Raw genomic sequence first — 25,207 nt, forward strand, 5'->3', positions numbered from 1 at the left:
TCCATCGGGTAGGCTGTTTCCTGAAGTTTCCACTCTCAAAAAAGTACCACTAGTTGTTGACAAGCATTTACAATGTGAGCTTGTGGGGAATATTTCATATCAAACCATGATAACTTCCTTTCACGGGCTAACTGCCCTCTATTGGTGATTCTGCCTAGAGAAGGATTCTAGAGCTCAAGGGTAAATTCTGTGATTGATTCCTTATGTCTGCCTTGGTCTGAGTTCAGCATAAAGCTGTCATGACGGTGGAAGGAAGTTCCCTGACCTCTCCTGAAGTGTGTCTTGAAGCAGTTTTTTAGGTGTTCTGCCCTGTACCTACTGTTTGATGCCGTCAGTCCCCCAGCTAGCTCCCTGTATAGTGAATGGCGTAAAGCACAGCCTGGGCTGGGTCAGGTTCTTGACTATCACACCTGCTAGCAGACTCTTGTTCGGATTCAGCTTTTGCCTGTGACTTGCTTTCCTCAAGCCCCTATCCTCTCACCTGTGGAAGGTCCTGCATTTGTCTCCCAGGAATAAACAGTGGTCATGGCCATTGCTGGCTGGTCTCAGTTTCCTTGTCATTTAAGAATTGTGTGATATCTTGGGTCCCTTTGAGGCCATGAAGACTATCTGGACATTTAAGAGGTTCCACAAAAGGTAGAGATTGGGAAGATAGGAGCAGGCCAAGTGTGGAGGGCCAGACTGGAGAGCGGCCAGCTCACTCACCCCTGCTGCTCTCTCCTCAGGTCCCTAAGTGGACGGCTGCGCCTCGGGCTGGCTGAGCAGTCAGTCTTGGCCGCGCTTGCCCAGGCTGTGAGCCTCACACCCCCTGGCCAAGGTGAGTCGCTGTGGTCCATTTTTATGCCAACACTGTGTTCCCAGGGCTTCCCGTCTTCATCTGTTGCCCTATTCTCCTCTGAAAATGCTCTTGGGCAGCCTACCTCATTCCTTTCCCTGTCACATGCCATACGCTGCCCTCAGTGACCCTGGGTCCTTGAATAGCTGAAGGTCATGTTCATCACTAAGCTGCTGGTGGGTCTTTTCATAGAATTTCCCCCAGCTGTTGTGGATGCTGGGAAGGGCAAGACAGCAGAGGCCAGAAAGATGTGGTTGGAAGAACAAAGCATGATCTTGAAGCAGACCTTCTGGTGAGATGCAGGGATGGGGCAGAGTGATGGCTAACACGTGAGTGACTGACATGGGTCTAACAACAATAAGGGACTGTAGTGACGACAGGGATGACACTTGAGTTGTGAGCAGTGAGAGGCAGATACTGATGGCATGTGGAGCTGCAGGCACATGACTCCAGGAGTTCCAACCAAAGCCCTAAGGGACCCAGAGAAGAGGCTGGTGACTACTCGTAATAGATGTTACAGGCACAGAGAGGATTAGGACTCTATAGGGAGCCACATGGAGGAATTTTGGTCAGCAGTTGACCTAAGACCTTTGACTTTGTGACCATACTAGAGGAAAGAGGGCGGTGAGCAGTTCTATAAATGTCCCCAAGGCACCTGACCTGGGCCCGACTGCCTTCAGTGCTGGGCATACAGCAGTCATGAGTTTCTTACAGATCTCCCCGTGGCTCAGCCTCTGGAGGCTCCACTATCTGCCAAGCTCTGTCTGACCCACTCTGCCCTTTCCTAGACTAGCTGAATAAGTTAGCAGTGACCTTGAGTGGGACACAGTCATTTGCTCTCAGGATGTGAGCAAGGGGTGATGGAGGATGCATGCTGAGGGAGACAATCAGCATGATGTGTGGTGACTGACAGTTGGACACATAGTGATGAGGAGTTAAGGACATGATCACAGAGTTTTAAGCAGAGGGGTTCAGGAGCCCAGGTCTGGCATGGGCTGAGGGATCTCTGTATTTGCACTTGTATATAGACAGAGTTTTCAAGTTCTAGAAAGAACCTCCATGGGCTGGGTGTGGTGGTACACACCTGAAATCTCAGTACACACTTGGGATCTCAAGTAATAGGCCGACTTGGGGTCTGTAGCAAGATCCTGTCTTATAAAGGCACGGAGTGGGAATGTGGCTTAGCAGTTGAGCCTAGAATTCACTAGTGAGGGGCTAAGATCGTGGCTCAGTGATACAGTACGTGTCTAGAATCTACCACCTAGAATCTAGCAGTGTCTGCCTAGATCGATCCTGATCTGGGTTGGGGTGTGGCCCAGCAACAGAACATTGCCTTCATATGCCTAAGATCCTGGGTTCTACCCCTTCTCCCAGCACTTGGAAGAAAACAAAAGACCTTGTCATCTTGCTTTCTTCTCTCCAATCCTTCCCTAGTGAGGTGCCTGACCTGGATCGAATCATCCCTGTGCTGCTGGAACATGGCCTGGAACATCTCCCAGAGCACTGCAGGCTAAGCCCAGGTACCACGCCATGGTCCCTTGAAGTGGGGGGGCAGCTATCCTCCATTGAGCTGGTGTGAGCAGTTGCACCCAGACAGCTTCTGAGTACTGTTTCCCTTTGCCGAGACCCTTTCCTTTTCCCCTGAGCTCTCCTTTATAAACTGAGTAGAGCATGGGCTACAGCAGCAAAGATTCCCCAGAAGGCAGTGGTCAAGGAGAATCTGTCATGTATCTACATGTTTAGAGCACGGCTGGCAGCCACAGCAGCATGTAGCTGTGCTTCAGTGGTCATCCAAGGACCTGGATTCCTTTTATCTCGTCCCTCTGCTCTATTGAAGCTGTCACTCTAAAGCCTTTATGATTAGGGAAAGAGGGGAGGTAATGTTGCTTGTAAAATGTGACTCTTGTTACTCCTGTGCCCATTTATGGCCTTTAGTAGCTGCCAGGGAGGTTGGTATGGGGACCCAAGTGTCTCTTCTGAAATGTGGGTGGTTCTCTCCTTTACATTATGGCAGGAGAAGAGAGTAGTAGGTCCTGGGCACATTGGTAGCCTTTGCCTCTCCCTCTTAATTCCTTGATCGATTGCCTTTCCTCTGCCCTCCTAATTTGCTTTCTTCCCTCCCAGGGGTCCCTCTTAAACCAATGCTGGCCCATCCCACTCGGGGTGTCAGTGAGGTACTGAAACGCTTTGAGGAGGTGGACTTCACCTGCGAGTACAAATATGATGGGCAGCGGGCACAGGTATGGGTCGAGCACAGCCCTTCCTGTATGAGGAGGGTACTCAGTACAGGTCCGGAATGGCACAATCCTCGCTCTGGCTTTAGTCTCCCCTCTGTTCAGTGAGTGCAGTACCCTTCACCTCCAGCTTATGGCAAAATGGGCTTGCTAGAAGTTCTGACCTATAAAAGGGTCATCAGGAGATGCTGACTTCCCTGGTATTTGGTGAATACAGTATGATTTATGGTTGCCGTTCTGGGAGGCCCTTATGTGACTCTTAGTGCAGTGACAAGCGTGTGCCTCCTGAGACCAAGGCATTGGTGCTGAGGAAGTGTGCTGTGGCTTTTCTGTCTTGGTGGGATTTGGGACTAGCTTGGCGTTTATCACATGAGGAAGGGATCGCACACAAGGTGAGTAGTACCTGGGGCTTTGAGGCAGCCACAGCAGTGGGTTCCCATGCACAACCTCAGCAGTGAGTCTTCAGAATAATACTGATAAGACAATCAGAAAACAGATTATAATAGTGGTCATGATTATAAACATAAATATGTTAAAGATACCATACATGTGAGATGGCATATATATAAAACCCTCTTAAACCCTGTGACCATACAGTATTCATACAACTATGCCAACAGTAGAATCCAGAGTGGTTCAGTTATAGACTCATTCAGATGGGTCTGTGTTACATTCAGCAAGGTGGGTGAACTTTGAGAGACAGGGAGGTAGCGAAATAAAGTCAGACACCAGGCTAGTGAAATGATTGAGTAGGCAAGATGCTTTACCAAGCTTGATGGCCTGAATTCAATCCCCAGGACTCACATGGTGGAGGGAGAGAACTAACTTCCTTAGCTTGTCCTCTTACCTCTACACTCAACAGTGTAAATCTTGTACGTATGTGTGTGTGTGTGTGTGTGTGTGTGTGTGTGTGTGTGTGTGTGTGTATACATATATACATTATATAAAGGTTAAAAAAACGGGGAAAAAAAGATGTTGTATGCTACACACAGGTTGCAGGTATCAGGAAACTTTAGATGATTTGCTCAGGTCTCTGTAGCAGCTCGTTTAGCTTCCCAAACTTACAGTGAAGGTGAGGTCTGAAGCCAGAGGCACACAGAAAGGGCTTGCCTGACTTCCTCTCCCTTCCCCTGTGATGGTAGATCCACGTTCTGGAAAGTGGAGAGGTGAAGATCTTCAGCAGGAACCAGGAAGACAACACAGGAAAGTACCCAGACATTATCAGCCGCATCCCCAAGGTGAGTGTCTGCCTGCTGAGCTGTGGTACAGCCCCCTCTGGACCAACCTGGTGCAGTAGGGCGGGGCTTATTAGGAGACTGGAAGATATGTAGCTGCATATAACAACCTTGCTTCAGGATGGTTTGAACAGATGTTGCGGATTTCTGCAGTCTGGAGGCCGGTTCTTCAAGGCTGTTCTGATTCCACTCTCCTTGGTGGGCCAGCTTGTCATCCTAGTCTTGTCTGCCTGCAGCCGCCACACTTCCAGACAGAAACAGAGGGAAGGGGGTTCTAGTATGTCTCGCCCAGCCCATGGGAAAGTTAATGCTTCCTTGGACCCTTCTCCCATCCCCGCAATGGCTTTAACTTGTGGACACTGTCTAACACGGGTTTCCATGAATGTCCATAGCAGAATCCTCGATCAGTCTGGAGCCTGTCCAGTAGTGAGACCAAGAGAGGACCTAAAGGGCACTGGCCTATGAGCAGCTGTTACAGAGGCAGAGCAGGGCTGGGCCGCGGGCCAAGGGTTTCTCTACACTTCGTGGATGTTGGGACTTGAACCCAGGTCTTCTGCAAGAACATTAAGTTTTAACCACTGAGCACATCTTGATTTGCTGTTTCATGGAAGTGCCCTTATACAGCATGTTTTCTGTGCCCATTCACTCAGCAAATGTTGATTAGGCATCTGCTGTGTGCCATAGCCTGTGGTAGCACAGCCAGAGCTTGCTGCTTTCATTAGAGGGGGACACTGTAGACTCTGAAAAAAAGGTCTAGCATCTGTGACCCTGAATAAGAACCATAACTGACTGGGACATTGCTCAGTGTTACACAATGGCCTAGAGTCTACTAATGAGAAACTGGGGGTATGGCTTAGCAGTAGAGCACTTGCCTTGAGTCCACCAATGAAGGGCTGAAGGCATGGCTCAGTGGTAGGACGCTTGCTTGGCTTGTAGTGCCCAAGGCCCTGTGTTCAGTTCCTAGCACTGAGTGAAGGAAAAGGTTTGAATTGGACTTTCTTGAATTGTCAAGAAAGCAGTGTCTTAAACCATACAGCTAGCTCTGGGATGCAATATGAAAGGAGGCCCCTGGCATTGTACCAGTGCTTTAGTGAGGGAAAAGAAGGCTTCCCAGGGAAGGCAAACCACAGGAAAGGGGATAGGGGGAAGGCAGGCATTGCATAGGGAACAGTATGTGCAAAGACCCAGTGCTGTGAGACACCTGCCCCTTAGAGACATAAACCAGCTGATGTGCTGAAGTGAAGAGAGGACTAGGGCTGATGAAGAATTCTCCAGATCCCAAGGAAGTTCACACCGTTTTTATCAGCAAGCACAGCAATAATAATCAGGGTTTGTGCCAATCACCTTGGCTGTTGGCTAGAGGTGCTATTACAGGGGTCAGTGCAGGTAGGCAGCAGTGGGGTGGCTGAGGCAAGCTGTGGTGAGGTGAAAGCTCAGAGACCTCAGAGGGAAAGTACTGAGTTCTGGGGAAGTTGAATGTGGTTGAGGGGAAGAGGGAAGTTTCTCTGGGTGCAGCTGCTGAGTCTGGTCCATGGTACGAAATGGCAAGTCAGCCAGGAAAACTAGCGCCTTGGTGAAGACTATTCTTGTGTTGCTGAGGTCAGTTTTGGTTCATGAGAGCAATGGAGGGAAAAGGAATTCATTGGCTTGCTTCTGTCCTTTGATCTCTCCCCTCGCTTTGCAGATTAAACTCCCCTCAGTCACATCTTTCATCCTGGACACTGAGGCTGTGGCCTGGGACCGGGAAAAGAAGCAGATCCAGCCATTCCAAGTGCTTACCACACGAAAGCGCAAGGTAGCATCAGCCCATCAATTTCCTGTTGTAATGACACAGTCTGTCTCTTTCCTTCCAGTGCTGACTTTGGGTTCTGCCTGGTCCCCAAAGTGGGCAGAGTGAATCTGAATGTGGATCTAGCTTTGGCAAAGTGGTTACCATTGTTCCAGCTGTCACATTCTCACCCCAGGATCTCAGTTAGGAAAGATGGAAGGGTCCTTTTTACCATTTCACTATGAAAGGCCTATTGGGGAAGTCACATACCCTGGACCTCAGCTGGCTTTCCTTCTATATCTAGTTTGTTAGTGTTGTGGCACTTTTTCATCATTAGCTTCAAGGGGAGGCTGGAGAGCAAATCACAAAGTGAAGGAGGATGAAGTCAGGATTTCCAAGGAGTCACCCTCATTCAGGGCTTATGTCTGCAGCATTGCTGCCTCCTCAGCTTCGGGGAGGAGTGAGGAATGGTAGATGTCTGCCTGAAGCATGATGGGATTGGGCACAGAAGGTCCCCTTCCCTTCCTTCATGCCTGGTCTTTATTGTGTTCCAACTAGGAAGTTGATGCATCGGAGATACAGGTGCAGGTGTGTCTGTATGCCTTTGATCTCATCTACCTCAACGGAGAGGTGAGTTCTGCTCTGTGCCAGGTGGCCACGCAGAGAGTGGCAGGTAGGAGTGAGCTTGGAGGCTCTCTGCTTGCTGTTTCTGGTTCTGCTCCATCAGATGTCATGCTCAGGCAGTGCCTTTCTAAGTGTGGGCTCAGTAGTCCAGAGGCCCCAGACCTTTTGTGCAGGGTGATTTTGAGGACTCCTGATGCAGTTTTACATCTGTATGAAGTAGATTTTTCTCCCTGTGATTTTAGGAGCAGTGGAAAAGCCAGCCTCTGTTTTGTCAGTCAGTCAGTACCCCTCTTCTCGCTATTTATTTTTAAATAGATGTGTGTTTTATAAAATACACTGTTTGGAGGTGTATAAGTACTATCAGTAGAGTACCTGCCTGGCTTGCTCAAGGCTCTGAGCTCCATTTGCAGAACACAAAAGAGGGGAAAAAAATGCTAATTGGCCATATTGGATACACTGTTTTTTTAATGAATTATATTTTCAATTTTGAATTTCTGATATTGTGAATATCAAGACATATGGCCCCCTCTCCTCCCCCTACATAGAAGCAGTTTAAGAGAGTCCTCAAGTACTTTTTAACAAGCTGAGGGCACGGCTCAGTGGTAGAACCCCTGCCTGGAATCCCCCAGTGAGGGGCTGGGGCTCAGAAGTAAAGTGCCTGCCTAGGATTTATGAGACCTCATGTTATGTCTCCAGTATCTGCTAAAAACATAAAAATTAAAAAAAAAAAAAAAAAAGGCTAGAAAGAGTTTTAAGACTGAAAGTTTGAAAATGGTCACTTTTCAAACTTTCAGTCTTAAAGTTAAGAAGTTGATGATTCCTGTCAGAGAAATTGTTCTCACCCAGTCTGGAGAGAACTCATCGTGTGTGCTTAGGGGGTTGGGCTGAGTGAGAAGATCTCCCATTCTTTTCTTGCCTCTTCTTACTGCTTCTCTCTTGATGTCTTCTGTCTGGGCAGTACCAGTCAAATCTCTGTGCCTGGTCCAGATCTGATTCTGTCACTGAGCTCTCAGGAGAACTGATGGTCTATACGTTTCTGGCTAATTGAGCCCCATAGCACATATTGTTTCCATCAGATAGATGAGTTTGTCTTAGGGAAGTAAGGTGAGCAGAGGCTAGCTTTCTCATGGATAGATGGCATCTTATTCAGGTTAGATCTGTCTTGTCTATGTGTATAAAGTTTGTGTGTGTATATGTGATCCTTCCTCAGCCTCCTGAGTTAGCAAGCAGTTAAGCTTGTTCGTTAGTTAGCTAGTTAGCAAGTACCACCCCCTGCCTAGCTTACTTCACTATTGTTTATAAAGGACCTTAGCATGTGTGAACTTTGTATCTGGGATGGGGGGGCTCCCAGACCCATCTCCATAGATATTGAGGAACCATTGCATTGTTAATCTTTTTCTCACTTAGGAGGGGATTCTCAGTTTTCTGTTAGTATAGGGAAGATCCTCTTGGAAATGTGTATTAACCTTGTGGTCTTAACCTTTGTTGGGTGGTATTGAAAATGACAAGAAGTAAGGCCTGTGCGATGGCATTCAGCCTGTAAAAAGTGCTTGCCTGGAAAGCCTCATAACATGACTTCAGTCCCCAAAACCCTATATGAAGATGAGAGAGCTGACATCACAGAATTATCCTCTGACCTCCACACGTGTGCCATGGACACCCATATCTGCATAGTATGACAAACAAATTAATAATAAATAAAAACTAAATTATAATTCCACAAAGTGTTCATTCTGGCACCAGGTGGATGATGGATGATGGCTTCCCATTAGGTAATCCTGAGTTTAGCTTTTCCCTGATCCTTCCACCTGTAGTTAAAGTTCTGACGGTCCTGCTGTTCGCTGGTTCCTCCTTTCCCACGGCTTTCTGTGACCACACGTGTGCCCCCTGTGTACACTGTCAAGGTCTGGACTTCTACAGTTTTTATTTCCTCAGTGTGTCCACTTTCTCTCCTCAGTCCCTGACTCGCCAGCCCCTGTCTCGACGCCGGCAGCTGCTCCGGGAAAACTTTGTGGAGACAGAGGGTGAGTTTGTCTTCGCCACCTCCCTGGACACCAAGGACATTGAGCAGATCGCTGAGTTCTTGGAGCAGTCAGTGAAGGGTGAGTGCAACCACTCTTCTCTCTATGGGTCTGAAGCCTTGCTGTAGCCTGCGCTGACCATGTTTCCATTTCCCAACCCCTGAGATTTTCCTGGAATCCTGCCTGCTCAAGCCTTGTGAGCCACTATTTCCCCAATCAGGCTTCCGTGTTTCCCACAGACTCCTGTGAAGGGCTGATGGTGAAGACCCTGGATGTTGATGCCACCTATGAGATTGCCAAGAGGTCACACAACTGGCTCAAGGTGATTCTGGCCTCTGACTGGCTTTCCCAGTGTGGATGCCTCCCCACTGTGCACTGGGGTCCCCAGCCACTCCCTGTTTGAGCACAGGCCCCCATTATATGACTCCTGCCTCAGCAAAGCATGGCTCATGGCTCTTCTAGGAACTCACTGTGAACTGCTTACCCTGTGCCTTGGTTACATCATGGTGAGGAAGCCAAACCAGGTCTCTGTGCTCCTGTGCTTGTGTTATTGTTGTAGGAGGCACACAAAGGACAGTCCTTGGGTTGTGTCCAAGATAAACCGCCTCTGATGAGCTCATGAGGAAAGAGCTTGGTTAGGGAGGGTCTTGGGGAGTTCAGAAAAGCCCTCCAGCTGGACATCTGGTACAGCTCTGGACAGCAGGAAGATGAGGGCAGAGCATTTGGGCTGGGGAGCCACAGGTACAATGGCCTCGGGGGCAGAGTAGGTTCAGGGTACAGGGTGGGCAGCTGAGGGCAGGGGAGCTATAGACTGTAGCACCTTGCTCCCTGTAGATGAAACTGGGTTCTTTTCTAAAGCTTTCAGGAAGCAAGCAGAGTCTCAGAGAAAGTCTGATCCTGTTGTCACCTTGCAGAGGTCCTCTGGCTGCTTTATAGAGAATAAGCCAGTGTGATGTATGGTTGGGCAAACATGAGAAGGGGGTAGGAGAGTGTTTGCTGGCACAAGATGACAGATGGAGGCGCTTGGGAACTGGGCAAGCTAGCCCTGCCATTCTTTTTCTCTTGGCTCGGTTTGTTTCTCCTATCTAGAAGCAGCTCATTGTGTGCAAACCTTCGCTGCCTTAGCAATAATTCACTTTTTTACAGTCTGAAGTGCCTGCCTGTCACTCAGCTAGTGCTTCATAAGTGTTCCTTGAATGGGACGGGTCAGTGTGAAGGGATGGGTTGAGTGAGTTAACCATGACTGTTTGGGGACTGAAGCAAAGAGAAACAAGGTGACCCCCAAGCTGGATGTGGTACATACCCTAGCACTCTGGAGGCTGAGGCAGGAGGATCCAGATTCCAGCTCAGCCTGGAAATATAAAAGGTGATTCCCCTCACATCATCTCTAACTCATTTGCCTTACTTCAAGATGAAAAGCCCTTTACCTGCAATTTCTCCTCCTCAAAGTTCTCAAGTTCTCAAGGACAAGCTCAAGTACTAAGTTCCCACCTGCCCTTCTACCCTCTCATCCCTCACCTCTCTCCTCCAGCTGAAGAAGGACTACCTTGACGGTGTGGGCGACACTTTGGACCTTGTGGTGATTGGTGCCTACCTAGGCCGGGGGAAGCGTGCTGGCCGGTATGGGGGCTTCCTGTTGGCTGCCTATGATGAGGAGAGTGAAGAACTGCAGGCCATATGCAAGGTACTGGGGACTGGGTGCTGGTCACAGAATCGGGAGGGATGTATTTACACTCTGGGATGTGCCTGTGTCATCATGCGTATGCAGGCTCCACCTGCTCTGAATAAATGAGTGATGTCTCACATGTTTACCCATGTGATCAAGTGGCTTGTAATTTGTCACATTTTTGGGGTATTAGTCTGTGACCAGAAATATTTTTTTGCAATATTTTTACATTTTTACAATATTTATCTAGAATGGGGATTTAAAAGCACTGTTATTAGGACAGAAGGCAAGCAGTAATATGGCTGTCAATACAGACAGGACTTGTCTAGTTAGAAACTGACATAAGCAGTTTAAAGATAGCTACCAGCACAGAGCATTACTACTCTTTAGCATTTCCTAACATGGTAGTGTTAAAAGAGTAGGAGTGGTAAGAGGCGGTGCAAGCCTGTAATCCTAGCCCTTGGAGGCAGGAGAGTCACAGGTCCAGTGCCATACTGGACCTGAAGCTGGGAGTATAGCTCAGCAGTACAGCTGTTGCCTAGGATCCCCCAGTGAGGGGCTGGGGTGTGGCCCAGTGGTAGAGCCCCTGCCTAGAATCCCCCAGTGAGGGGCTGGGGTGTGGCTCAGTGGTAGAGCCCCTGCCTAGAATCCCCCAGTGAGGGGCTGGGGTGTGGCTCAGTGGTAGAGTCCCTGCCTAGAATCCCCCAGTGAGGGGCTGGGGTGTGGCTCAGTGGTAGAGCCCCTGCCTAGAATCTCCCAGTGAGGGGCTGGGGTGTGGCTCAGTGGTAGAGCCCCTGCCTAGAATCCCCCAGTGAGGGGCTGGGGTGTGGCCCAGTGGTAGAGCCCCTGCCTAGAATCCCCCAGTGAGGGGCTGGGGTGTGGCTCAGTGGTAGAGCCCCTGCCTAGAATCCCCCAGTGAGGGGCTGGGGTGTGGCTCAGTGGTAGAGCCCCTGCCTAGAATCCCCCAGTGAGGGGCTGGGGTGTGGCTCAGTGGTAGAGCCCCTGCCTAGAATCCCCCAGTGAGGGGCTGGGGTGTGGCTTAGTGGTAGAGCCCCTGCCTAGAATCCCCAGTGAGGGGCTGGGGTGTGGCTCAGTGGTAGAGCCCCTGCCTAGAATCACAGTGAGGGGCTGGGGTGTGGCTCAGTGGTAGAGCCCCTGCCTAGAGTCCCCCAGTGAGGGGCTGGGGTGTGGCTCAGTGGAAGAGCCCCTGCCTAGAATCCGCCAGTGAGGGGCTGGGGTGTGGCTCAGTGGTAGAGCCCCTGCCTAGAATCCCCCAGTGAGGGGCTGGGTTGTGGCTCAGTGGTAGAGCCCCTGCCTAGAATCCCCCAGTGAGAGGTTGGGGGTGTGGCTCAGTGGTAGAGATCTTGCCCAGACATTGGAGAGACACAGCAGAGGAGATAATTTTTTCTAGAAAGCAAAGGGGGTATGCATGACAAGCGTAGCCTTTCAGGGCAGGAAATTTTCCCCTTCAGTGAGCTTTGGCTGAATACTCAGTAGCATCACCCCACCTCATCTCAGGTGGCAGGAGCAGGATTAGGTGCTGGACCAGCTGGCCAGATGAGCTTCTAATTCACCATATTCTCCTGCAGCTGGGAACTGGATTCAGTGATGAAGAGCTGGAGGAGCATCACCAGAGCCTACAGGTGGGCCGCATGACTGCCCGGCGCCTCTCATCATACTCTGTGCCAGGACTCTGGTGGTATGGATTCTGAGAACATCTAGATTTAAGTCCCAGATCTGCCAGCTACTTCCTGGCAATGCTGGCCAAGGGACTGCATGTCCCAGCACAGAATATATCTAGGAGCTGTCCCTTGGAAGTGCTATGAGCCTCTAGAGAAGGATGATCTTTCTTAGTACACTGTCTCAGGTGTTTTTTCTGTCCTGTGTGTTGGTATCTTAAGGTCTGACCCCATCTCTGTCCCATTGGATATCTCTCTGCTGTTTCCTAGGTTTGTGTCCCTTACCTCAAACTCCTCCCTAGCCCCCTCAAGTGTTGTCTATGTATGTGTCTATGTCTCTCTGTATCTTTAGTATCCCTTCTCAGTCCCAATGGTGTCTCCTTTCTTCCCTTTTCCATTTCCCTTGGATACCCCATGTCTAGCTTTTTGACTTAAGGATTGCTTAGACAAGCATATTCTCCACTTGCTTCTCCCATTCCCTCATCTCTAACCCTCTCCTGCTAAGGCTTTGATAATTAAGCTCATCTCCTTTCCCTCTGCTCATTGCAGGCCCTGGTCTTGCCGACCCCACGCCCCTATGTGAGGATTGATGGGGCAGTGGCCCCAGACCACTGGCTGGACCCAAGCGTTGTGTGGGAAGTGAAGTGTGCAGATCTCTCCCTGTCCCCTGTCTACCCTGCTGCACGGGGCCTGGTGAGTGCTGGGATCTGGGAAAGATTCTAGTAGGGAAGGCAGAGCAGATGGGGAGGGACTTTGGGTTGTACTCTTCCTGTGTATTGATTAAGAAACCTGGAATATACTTGGGTGTCAGATATCATTCCAGCTGTAGTAAAAAGACAGTGACTTTGCTCCCTTTGGTAGCATCTGACCTTTGTCTCCAACGTAACCTGAGAACCTAGACTTACGTGAAAATTCAGCATGCCTTCCCAGTGTTTCCTTCATGACTGAAGTTGCTGCTTCACTCAGAATTAATTGTCATGTTACCAAGTTTTGCGGTTTTGTGGCTAATGTCCCTGTGTCAGGACAGATCAGTGATGTAGCCGGTGGCCACAGCAGTCAGTACACAGCACACAGGAGAGATAGTACAACTCAAATTGAAGGTTCTTTTGACCTTCCTGTCCTGAAGCATGGCTGGCATGTACTTTCTGAGTATAAACAGACTTATATTTTGAAAAGTGTATCTCCTGGGTTTTTTGGTCTTAAGCCAGAGCCTAGTGCGTGCTAGGCAAGTCTCTACTGCTGATCATGCTCTTACTGGGGGATTCTAGGCAGGTGTTTTACTACTAAGCCACATCCTTGGCATCTCACTGGTGTATTATGCTCTATCATACCCCTCTTTCTTTTTTTCTCTATTTTTACCCTGAATTTTTGTTTTTGTTATTGTTTATTTTAGACAAATTCTCATTAACCTACATAGACCTTAAACTTGAAATTCTGAGCAGCTAGGATTGCCAGCAAGTTCTTTCAGGCTCAGTTTATCTCATTAAAAAAAAAAATTCATACTTACTGTACAGTAGAGAGCAAGGGCTCTTTGTACTAAGTGCAAGTAGCTGGCCTTTGTCCTACTATGATGCAGCCGTAGGTTAGTAACTGGAGTATTACTAATTTAAGTCTCATGGAAATGTTAGTCTGCGTACTTGTGTTCATAGGAGAGGATGAGCCTCATAGAGAGCTGAGGTTACTGGCTTATAGCTGCTTGGCTCCTGAGAGGTGCTAGCTGGCATCAAAGCCCCAGCTGCTTTTCAGCACTTGTCCTCATCAGGATGCTAACTGCATAAATCACTATAGCAGCTGATATTTCCAGTGTGTTAAAGTACACCAGGTACCAGGATTTCAAACATGCTGACGCCTTCTTTAACCTTTACAGCCTATTGCTCACCCTCATTGAGCTAAGGCCCAGGTCAGGAAAAAGGAAGAGACTAGGGAATCACTTGTCAGCTTACTGCAGTTGGAACCCTGCAGAGCGTCCCCACTACTATCCTTTCCCACAGGTGGACAAAGAGAAAGGGATCTCCCTTCGTTTCCCTCGGTTCATTCGAGTTCGTGGGGACAAGCAACCAGAGCAGGCCACCACCAGTGACCAGGTGAGGCCCTGGGAAGGGGATTGGTTCTGGCCAGGAGCCATAGAGGTAGGTGTGGCTGGGGAGGAGCTGCTGATACCCTCTACCCTCTCCTCAGGTGGCCTGTTTGTACCGGAAGCAGAGTCAGATTCAGAATCAGCAAAGCTCAGACATGGACTCCGACTTTGAGGACTGCTATTAATCCTCTGGTCTCCTGGGCCTGGGGCAGAGGTTGAGGGAACCTGGGTACTGTTTATCTGGTGGTGTTGACTGGTATGTGTAGGGACATAGGGGTGGGATACTGGGGCTGGGATGCTTCATTTTCTTCAATAAATGACTATTAAATGCCTACTCTGTGAAGAGGTCTACACTGAGCTCCGTGGCATTGCTCTGTGAGCTCACATAGGGTATAGTATATGACCTTGCCAAGTGCTGGACAAGTTTCATGTTTCTGCATTCTGGCAGCCTCCAGCCATTTGTGCTGTAGAACATTCAACATGTAGCCATTGCCACCTAAGTCCTAAGACTAGAAGAGTTCATTTTATTTTAAATAGCCACATGTGATCAGTGCTCATCATTGAATAGCAGTAGTTGAGAGCCTTTATGTTTTAACTTCTTTGAACTCCTAGCACTCTGGCAGGGTGACACTGTTGTGCTGTCTTTTACAAATATAGGTGAGGACACTGGAACTTCTAGGGGCCACCAAGTGCCCTGGCCAAGAACACCAGCACTTATGGCTCCAACCCAGTGGCCTGACGGGCATTGTGTCCCACATCTTCTAACAATCCCCATGCTCTTGGGAGACAGTGGTGCAGTACCAGGTGTGTGGTTCCCATTTGTGTCACCCACCATCTTATTACCAGACATTACCTCGAATCCTCAGGGTAGCATTTCAGTCATCACTCCACAAGACCAGGTAGTGACTGTGGCCACGCTGCTTATGGCTGTGCCCTGGACATAATATCTTGTGTATGGCAGGTGATCAGAAGTACTAGCTGAGTGCCAGCCTCCTTTGAAACATGACCAGAGACCAGGCATCACTGTTAGTCTTCCCCTAGTGTCCCTTTCCTTCCCTCCAGTGCTTCAGGAGGGACTGCAGTTCTCACAGAGGTGCAGATAGCCCTAGCCAGTTTGTGGTCCATGAAGGTCACCTGAAGCTGGAGAAGACACAGACATATTGCAAACCTTAGGCAGATGTGATAGAAAGGCTCCTAAGATGAGAGGGAGAATCTTCTAGAAAGCCCTGCTTTTCTGAGATGGTTCCAGAAAGAACTGGGCCCTGGCAGGTTTTAGGGACCTATAGCAGCTAGCTTTCTGGCCACCAGCTGGAGGAGAAATGGACCAGGAGGAGGGTAGACAAACAGGCAAAGTCCAGGTCTGCACAGCGAGAGCCATTCTTGTGGGGACACAGTGAAACCTGTTTTAGTTGGCTATTGCTGTGATAAAATACCATGTCCAAAAGCAAGTTGAGGAAAGGGTTTATTTCAGCCATTATCAACAAGGGAAGTCACGTTTGGAACCTGGAGGCAGGAACTGATGCAGAGGCCACAGAGATGTGCTGCTTACTGGCTCACTCCTTCTGGCTTGGTTGGCCTGTTTTCTTGACACAGAACCCAGCTGTAGCTGAAAACTTTCCACCTGGCCCATGGTCAGGATAAAACTCTCTCACCTGCCAGTTCTGTAGCCGCTTGGACCCAAGTAAACACACAGAGGCTTATATTAATTAAAACTGCTCGGCCATTAGCTCAGGCTAACTATTGACTAGCTCATACACTTAAATTAACCCTTAATTCTTTTTTATGTTTAGCCACGTGGATTGGTACCAAGGATATAATATTACCTAAGTAAACAGGAAGTGCATTATAAGCAACTTTCAAAAATCTAGAATGACAGAGACAGTTGGCTGCCTGGACAGTCATCCAAAGTTCCTCTGTAAAGTTGAGGTATTTGTCTTTAGCCTACAGGCCTAGAGTCTCTCAGTCACTTCTCTCTGTATCCTGTAGAATGTCTGGCAGTTTCTCTGTGAAGCAGGAACCTGAAGGACTGTTTTGCCTTGTAAAGTTCAGTGGTCACCTTCCTATGGGTCCTGCATGTCCAGTCGATACATTTTTGTCAAGCAGACCAGGCAAGAACAGTTTCTTGTCAAAATGATTATTTTTTGCCAAGAAGAAGATCAATTCCTTATGGAGTGTCTTCGACACCCATCTTTTTCTTTGAAGTAAACCGGTGCTGCCAAAAGCAGATGTCTCTCACTGTCCAGAAAGTCTAAATTTTTAAAACATTTTAAATGCCATATTCTGTAGGTCTTTGAAGTGTTTGAAGATTACCTACCTAATTGAATTATATCTATGTATAACTAGAAAACTTAACATGACTCTAAGTTTGACCATCATAGAAGACTAATTATTAATCTGTATTTCTTAATTATCCATTATAATCTAAATGAGTTACAATCTTCTATCTTAGCTAGAACATATTAAGTATTAGATTCAGGTTCTTCAGGATAGGGCACCTTTTGGAATGATCTCTGTAACGTGCCATTTACCCATGCTCCAGACTTCTCTGGATTTCAGTATGTGTCTCTTGTTTGATATTGTTTGTGTTGGCTGTAGTTCCATCTTGTCTAGGTCATTGTCTCTTATTCCTCCTGGACAGTATTTGATAATCATTCCTATTGTATATAGTCTTGTATTGGGGTAGAACTTTCTTATTTAGACAATTTAGGGAGAGATGTAGTGGGTAGCTGTTCCAGCTTTGACCTGGAAGTACTACCCTCATTGAGGCTTCCAGTAACTGTCACACCTACGAGGCGGGGCTGAGACAGGAGCCCTTAAGACCTGAGATCCGGATGTGCCAGCTCTCTTGGTTCCTGAATCCTGGACACTGGAGTTAGACTGAGCAGAGTTCTCCAGAGAACACCGCTGGACTGCACCTCTCCTGGACCCTGTAACCTATCCCTTTGCTTGTAAGTTACCCCACAAAATAAACCTCCCTTTTCACTACGTGGAGTGGCCTTCATGCTTGCACTGATACCCAGTCCTCACGAAGCCCTTTAAAAGCAGTTGTCCTAGCCGGGGAGGTGCTCGGTCAGTCAAGTGCTTGCTGTGCAGGCATGAGGACCTGAGTCCAGTCTGCCTCAGAACTCACATTAAGGAAAGAAAAAAGAGCCAGGCACCATACTGTGTGCCTATAATCCCAGCACAGAAGCAATAGAGACAGCAGGATCCCTGGAGCTCACTGGGCCAGCCAGTCCAGCCAAATTGCCAGGCCCTAGATTAAGTGAAAGGCCAGACCCACCTCAAAAACTAATGTGGAGAGTGACTGAGGAAGACATCTGACACTAACTTTGAGCATATATAAGTACACATAAACATGCACACCCACGTGACTACACCGATAGGAGCACGTCCATACACACAAAAACAGATGTCTTTGGGGTCTCTATTTGCTGCAGTTGTCGGCCTGCCTGGGCTGTTATAAGAGTTAAATAAGGTGAGGCAAGGAGGTGCTTGAAGACAGGTGTCAGTATGGTTCCTGGCCAGCACAGTCCTCATGGGATCCAGTTATGCAACCCTGAGCCTGAACCAAGTGGCTTTTTGCCTTCCTGCCTTGCTAGTGATTTCCCTCTCATATTCTCACCAGTGAGCTCCACTAGTTTGTAAGTGATCTACATTTAACAGGTGGAGATTCTGAGGCAGCTGGGCTCTACTGTCTGGGTGTTGGGGGTGGGGTGGGGGGTGAGACAGGATTGTTTGGGCTATCTGCTTCAGGCCACATAATCACAATAAGTATGCCAGGAGGGCCTCGTATGCACCTATGAGAATATGGAACCTACTACAGTCAAGTCTGCAAGGAAGGAATCATGCTAATGTCTAGAGTATGTGGACACTGAAGAAACAAGCTTGGAGTTGGGTGAGCAGTGGGCACATGAATGTTCCCCAGAGAGTAAAATCCTGCTCAGCTTGAAAGTTGTCACAGCCTGTCTGGGTGAGAAGATTATGGAACAGTGGTTTAGGTATATGTCAGAGGGCATCATGGGAGGTTGAAGAACTGGAAGCAGCAGTCCTAATTTAAGGTGACTCAGAATGACCAGATCTCAGTCACGTGATCACACCTTCTGCTAAGGTTGCTAGGAAGTGTTTTATGCTGGGAAGGAGTTCTTTAAATCACCCAACTGTGAATGGAACTCACCACATTTTTCCATGTGGATGTGAAATGAGTCAGACTTAGTCTAAAATGTCTCATGCATAACTTCATCTACCCCTCCCATGAAGCTATTTTATTGGTACAATTGTTTTCTATGTCTTTTAGTAAAAGAAAACCTTACCCTCATCAGGATAGTGTTGCTTGCTATAAACCTCAGTTAGCAAATAGTGGATTGAGATTTGGCTGGTGCCCTCAAACCCCGGGGACTTCCTATGTGCTATGATATAAATAGGCTTCTCTGCTTAGCTGAAGAGATGCTTTATGGCTTCCCAGACAGCCTTGATGCAGGAAGGAGGGGCCTGGACCTGCCTCAACTGAATATACCAGGCTCTGCTGACTCCCTATGGGAGACTTTGCCTTGGAGGACATGGGGATGGGAGTGGCTGGGTGAGGGGGGAAGACTGGGGGGGGTGGGAGGAGGGAGGAGAGGGTAATCTGTGGTTGGTATGTAAAATGAATAGAAAATCTCTTAATAAAAAACAAAATAAGCTTGCCAGCTGCCTGAGAGTCCAAGGGGCAGCAAAGATAGTTGTTGGGAACAGCATCTGTTTCCAAGTGCCATTCCTTTATCTGGAGCTTATCTTTCACTGCCCCTTATCATGGCTTGTCATGAAGAGATGGTTGCCCTGGGCATACTGCCCAATACCAAGTTTCCTGCCACCTTGGCAACAGAATCAAAGCAACAGCTCAGGTTGCTGCCAGGAACACCCAGTTTGTGACAAGTTAGGGGTGTGTGGTGACTGTTCTCAGGCCAATTTTCTCCCAAGAAAGATAGCAGAGGTTATGCCCTCTTCCACTAGAGTTCTGAAGACAGAAGGAGCTTTACTTTTGCATTCAGAAGCTGAAAGAAGACTGTAGAGTTATCACATGAAAACAGGAACGGGCTGGCTAGTAAATACTGACCTCATTTGGGTCCAGGGAAGCAAGGAGATTAGGAATCAGTGGTCAGGTGCAGTCAGGTTCAGGAATCAACGGGATGCTGTAGAAACGGGGTCCCCGGAGGATGACGAGATAGTAGACTTTCAGGTTTGTGCTTACTGACATGAGTGAGGGTGGCCCATTGTCTGGTTTTGTTTTGTTTAGTTGGGCTTGCTGTGTAGCCCAGGCTGGCCTCTTAACTTATAACCCTTCTGCTTACTAAGTGCTGGGATGACAGGAATGCACCACTATACTCTGCCATTATCTGGCTTTTAGAAAGTTGCTGGGTCAACACTGGTTTAAGTTGGGAATGCTTTTAAAACATTTCTTTGAAAACAAAAATTCAATGTTCTGGCCTGAGTCTAGTCTCACTTTCTGCCTCCCACCCTCTCCCCCCCCCCCCCCCCATGGAGAGCAGAACCTATTTTTACTCTATTCATTTATTTGTATGTATGCCATAGCATACATGAGGAAGTCAGAGGACAACTTGGGGGAGTTCTTTCTCTCTTTCTACCATTTGGGTCCCAGGGGATGAACCCAGGTCATTAGACTTGGCAATAAGTACCTTTATCAACAGAGCTATCTTGCTGGCCCTTTATTTAATTGGTATGCAGTCATTGAATACAGTCCTGAAAACTCATAAACATTTTTGTACTATTATATGATGTACTTTGACCTTGTTCTTACCTCACCCTGCCATCCCTCCCTCTTTTCCTTATCCCTTCCCTATATAAAATCTAAGAACCACAAATGTAATACTGCCTTTATGAGCCTGAGAGTTGATCTCATAATTTGGAGTTTTAGCTCTTTTCCTGCAGTTGACATACTCTTTATGGCTGAATAAAATTTCTTTGTGCACATAGACCACCTTTTTTGTATCTGTTCCTCTGTTGATGGATACCTAGGCTTGTTCCATAACTTAGCTGTTATGACTAGTACTACAGTGGACACGGTGCAAGTGTCTGTGGAGCCCTTCATTAAAGTTCCTAGGAATGTTATCGCTGGGTCTTAGGGTAGATCTGTCTTTATTTTTTATTTTTTAATTTTTTTGAATTTCCTCAAATTCCACACTGATTTTTATAGTGCCTGGACAAATGTAAATTCCTATTAACCTTAATAACGTTTCCTTTGGTTTGACTCCTCATCATTAACTTGTTTTTTTAATGACTGCTGTTTTGATTAGGGTGAGATAGATTCAATTTGCTTTTTTTTTTTTTTGGTTTTTTGAGATGGTTTCTTTGTGCCTTTTTCCTGGAACTCACTCTGTAGCCCAGGCTGGCTTCGAACTCACAGAGATCCACCTGGTTCTGCCTCTTCCCGAGTGCTGGGATTAAAGGCGTGCGCCACCACTGCCTGGCAATTTGCATTTTTCTAATAGCAAGTAATGAACTTTTAAAAAATTACTTGGTTATTTATACTTAATCTTTTGAAAACTGTTCATATAATTTGCCCATTTTATTGATTGGGTTTGATGTCTTGGTGTTTGTTCTTTGAGTTCTTTATATATTTTAGATGCTCTCTTCAATCTGAAGTATAGCTAGCAAAGATTTACTCTAATTCTTCAGGCTTTCTTTTCATTCAACTCTTTCTTTGCTATGCACAGCATTAAAAGTTTACAATCCCATTTTTTAATTCTTGGCATTATTTTCTGAGTATCTGGAATCATTCTTAGAATGCCCTTGCCTATTCACTGTACCTTGAAATGGTTACCCTATTTTTTCTCTCTAACATGAGTTTCAGGTCTTATGATTGTTGGGTAATAGCCTCAGGTTATGAGGAATTGAGTCAGGTTGTATTAGACAATAGCCCCAAGCCACAAAGAATTGCTTATCCCAAGCCTGACCATTTAGCTCCATCTGCAGAAACAATAAGTGTGTATTGAAAACAACTCACTCTGTTCCCAGTCAAACTACAAAAACAGCTATGGGCATCTATGTATATCTACATGTCCCTTAGCTCCTGTGAAGGCAATCAACCTTCATCCTTAGGAAAAGCTGGGGCCTCTTGCTGTTCCAGTAAGGCAGTCTCAGCCTGTTGAGATGGAGTCTCTCTCTTCTCTGCCCCATTTTCCTTACGAAGATGTCTGAGGTTGGAACATACCTTTGTAGAAGGTGAGAGGTAGGGATCTAGCTTCATTATTTTGCATGTGGATTCACAGTTATTCTAGCATTGTTTGTTGAAGATACCATTTCTCTATATTTTTGACATCTTTGTCAAAAATCAGGTGTCTGCAACTGCAGGGGTTCTGTGCTGGTTCCATCTTTTGTTTGCTACTGTGGGTGAGCAGGAATTCTTGACTCTCATGAAACATGGCTTGGCTGCTTGCCTGTGGAGGGTTTGGATGAATCTTGTAATCTCACTGAAACTCTGGTTTTCTTACATATAAGTCGATAATTGTGCCTGCAGTAGATGTGAGTATGAAATTTCAGTTGGATGAATGATGTACAGTGTTGATCATATGGAGTAGGTGGCAATATGCTATATTGACAAGTCATTCTCTTTGATTCTTTTCTTTTTCTGTAAAGATGGGGACAGAACATCATACCTTGTGGTTACAAAGGGTCATGAGAATTAGATGAGTAAATAAAGAAAATGTACTTAAGGCTAGGAGATGGACAGGATGACACAATGGTGACCCAGACTGTAGTGGGGTAGCAGTCAGGAACACAGGAAAATGAATGTGTCTGGTAATATATGTTCAGGATTTCCTTTAAATTGTCAAAACCTGAGACTCCATTAGGAAAAATAGATGACTTTTTATGCTGACATGTCGCCTCACGGTTTTCATTGCAGAGAAGCCGAGGAGGAGGGCCCTTGCTATATTCACTGCTTTTGGACAATGCCCCATACTTGGAATAGGTTTTGTTGGCAGAAGTAGAGCATGATGGGAAGGAGGGGGCTGGAAATAGGAATCACTGCCTCTAGCTCCTGGACACCATTAAAACCTATGAAACGAGTTCTACTTTGTATCTTGAATAATTAGTTTGTAATAGGACATAACGGCATTTGTGAATAGTTACAGCAAAGACCATGGAAAATACATCACAAAGAAATCATAAATATCAGGAGAAATGCACCATTAATAATTTGAATGGAAATTCCAGGTTTCATAGCTATAGAAAGTGACAAATATTTCCAATGATTTAGTAGAAAGGTGTGGCAAACTAATATACAGCTAGACATACTTCTTGGGATTGGCAAGGGAGGAATTAGCCCCATTCCATCATTGATACAGGGTGGGAACCCCATTGTTGCTGATGTCTTGAGTTTACCTGGAGAAAACAGAGTGTCAGTGCTAATGAGACTGAGGGAGAATCCAAACTAAGCCCCTTGGCTTCACTTGTGTTCTTACTTACATGTAATGGACTATATGAAAGCTGGTTTTGGAGGTCAGTGTGCGTCAGACTCAGATCTTGGCTATGTAACACTGCTGAGCATATTTCCTAAGAAATCCTGACCCTGCCCTTGACCAGCAGCACTGGTTAATCATTTTAGGAGTGCTTGGTTGAAACTATCAGTGCAGACTGGCATTTCTGGGATGCCTTTGATCTCTTTCCTCCCTTTCATGGTGGATGGTGCCAAAATAAGAGTAACTGATAGCTGTCAGGCCCATTCAGGCTTTGTGACTGTGCCAAATCAGTAGATGACCAGACACCAAGTTTTCCCACACTCTATTCCGGATCACTGGACAAGCGTCTAGAGTTCTACAGTCCTCTATATTTCCTAAACTAAGCTCTTGTACTTTCCCTTGCCTAAGGATAAAAGGACTTTAAAACCCCTAATGGGTTTCATGCATGGTCCCCCCAACCCCCCACGGTGCGTGTGTGTGTGTGTGTGTGTGTGTGTGTGTGTGTGTGTGTGTTATCATAGGTGCTGGGCTGAAGCCTGATCACTTTGGCCTGGGCCCTGAGGGACAATTTATGTTTTTAAAAATTAGTTTTTAAAATTGGCATTCAAAGCAGTGTGTTTCATTGTGACATTTCTATACAGAATTGTTGTTGCTCTCCTCCTCTCTGCTTCCCCATTCCTCTCCTGCTCCTGCTGGTCTCCTTCCTCCTCTCTGACTGGGCTCTCTTCCTGATTCCACAGTCCTCATGATGGAAGCTTGAAATAACCTGTGGTGCGACTATTGACACCATGGGATTGCCAGGTGCTGCAATTATTGATTATTGACATCTTGCAATTGCCAGGTGTCTGTTATCAAACTGGGGGTCATAATTTACCCCAGGAGGTCAAGTTAGGTAACATTTTCCTGCTACAGAGTGACAGTTGTTAAATGTATACTAGCACACCACCAGACATACAATATATACATATATGATATATATGTGTATATATAGTGTATATATGTAAATACATAGTGTATGTGTTTTGTGTTTATGTTTGCATATATGTATATATATCACTATGAATACAGATATAGTGTATTTCTGTAAATATGTAGTGATATATATTCTATGAAGCTGTGTATGGATGTTATATACCTGTAAATGTATAGTATATCTATGTATGTACATTTAGTATATATGTAAGTATATAGTGTAGATGTGGTATATGTCCATATAATATAGCTGTAAATATGCGGGGGTATATGTGTGTGTATAAATGTGTATATGGTATGTATATGTGTAGAATATATGTAAATAATATGTATAGTTTACATTTATAGTATGTGTACATGTACAGTATGTATGTGTGTATATATAGTGTATATATGTAGTGTGTGTGGTAAATGTGTATAGTGTATACATAGCAAATACATGTGCATATAGTACATATAGGTAATGTGTACTTGCATATATTGTGTATGTATAATGTGTATGTATGTATATTATAGTGTTATACATTTGCTATTTGTTAATTTCCATGTTAATTCTGGAAGGACATGAGAAAAGCAGTGGCACATTTCCTGAAGGGAGAGAAAATGTAGGTTCTTAAGAATAAGAGAGAGACTGGGCAGTGGTGGCACACCTTTAATCCCATCACTTGGGAGGCAGAGGCAGGCGGATCTCTGAGTTTGAGGCCAGCTTGGTCTGGTCTACAGAGTGGAGTTCTAGAACAGCTAGGACTACACAGAGACACCCTGCCTTAAAAAACAAAACAAAACAAAACCAAAAACCAAATAAGCAGAGAATAGAAGGGAGATTTCACAACAATCCATTTTCCATGTTGGACTTTTACTATCACCTGGTAATAACTGATAAGATTAATGATTTATGTGTAGGTGTTGCTTACTGTGTATGCAAGGTAGGGTGTAAATGATTGTACTCATATCTTATGTAAACACACCATAAGACAGATGACATTGTCTGCAGTTTATGGATGATAACCTCAAGACTTTGAGAAATTAATAGGAAGTAACATCCTCATTTTATAGGCAATGATCTTGAGACCCTGGCAAGTTAAGTAACCATTTTTTTTGCAGAATTAATGGAGTAACATTCTTATCTACAGGCAGTGGTCCTCTGACCATGGCGAGTTAAGTAACCATTTTTTTCAGAATCAATGGAGTAACATTCTTATCTACAGGCAGTGGTCCTCTGATTCTGGTGAATTAAGTAACCATTTTCTGCAGAAATCAATAGGGAGTAACGTTGTTCTGCAGTTACAAGTCACCTATGTAGTTGGTGTGTTTGGCCAAGAATAGGAGGAGAGAGGAAGAGAAATACAACAGAAGAGTAAGTGAACAGGAGAGATGGAGCAATGGGATGGGAGGCAATCTTAGCGTGCTGCTGTCTCCTAGGACAGGCTCCACATTGTCATGTGAATGTCATAGTAATTTGCCTACTGTCAAGATGAGGGATCTGAACTCAAAGACTGTAACTCTTATAGCTGTGATAGAAGCAACTTAAGGAGAGGATTTCTTTGGCCCATTGTTTAAGGATATGAACCCACCATAGTAGGGAAGGCATGATGCTGTGACCTCATCATAGGGGGCTAGAATTCACTGTGCAGCTTGTT

General features: G+C 46.3%; 2 protein-coding genes across 8 annotated transcripts in view; both read left to right on the forward strand.

Annotated features, from left to right (window-relative positions):
* Lig1 (DNA ligase 1) overlaps window positions 1–15,804 on the forward strand; it is a 37,367-nt gene extending 21,563 nt beyond the window's left edge. For 2 of the 3 annotated variants that reach the window (XM_036199592.1, XM_036199581.1), the window contains exons 15-28: window positions 726–817; window positions 1,028–1,127; window positions 2,270–2,355; window positions 2,960–3,075; window positions 4,212–4,307; window positions 5,989–6,099; window positions 6,631–6,702; window positions 8,654–8,798; window positions 8,957–9,039; window positions 10,249–10,401; window positions 11,973–12,026; window positions 12,612–12,755; window positions 14,054–14,146; window positions 14,241–14,427. In XM_036199592.1, coding sequence (XP_036055485.1) covers window positions 726–817; window positions 1,028–1,127; window positions 2,270–2,355; window positions 2,960–3,075; window positions 4,212–4,307; window positions 5,989–6,099; window positions 6,631–6,702; window positions 8,654–8,798; window positions 8,957–9,039; window positions 10,249–10,401; window positions 11,973–12,026; window positions 12,612–12,755; window positions 14,054–14,146; window positions 14,241–14,324 — 1,429 coding nt within the window. In that variant the 3' untranslated portion in view covers window positions 14,325–14,427. Of the gene's footprint in view, window positions 1–725; window positions 818–1,027; window positions 1,128–2,269; window positions 2,356–2,959; window positions 3,076–4,211; window positions 4,308–5,988; window positions 6,100–6,630; window positions 6,703–8,653; window positions 8,799–8,956; window positions 9,040–10,248; window positions 10,402–11,972; window positions 12,027–12,611; window positions 12,756–14,053; window positions 14,147–14,240; window positions 14,428–14,796 lie in introns of those variants that run through there. The other variant, XR_004945922.1, reaches the window with a different exon arrangement.
* LOC118591393 (calcium-binding protein 5) overlaps window positions 14,891–25,207 on the forward strand; it is a 60,066-nt gene continuing 49,749 nt past the window's right edge. For 4 of the 5 annotated variants that reach the window (XM_036199698.1, XM_036199654.1, XM_036199681.1 and 1 more), the window contains exon 1: window positions 14,891–14,943. The gene's annotated coding sequence lies outside the window, so the exon portion shown is untranslated. Of the gene's footprint in view, window positions 14,944–17,065; window positions 17,088–25,207 lie in introns of those variants that run through there. The other variant, XM_036199665.1, reaches the window with a different exon arrangement.

Source organism: Onychomys torridus, chromosome 1 (genome assembly GCF_903995425.1).
Source record: "Onychomys torridus chromosome 1, mOncTor1.1, whole genome shotgun sequence".
Lineage (NCBI taxonomy): Eukaryota > Metazoa > Chordata > Mammalia > Rodentia > Cricetidae > Onychomys > Onychomys torridus.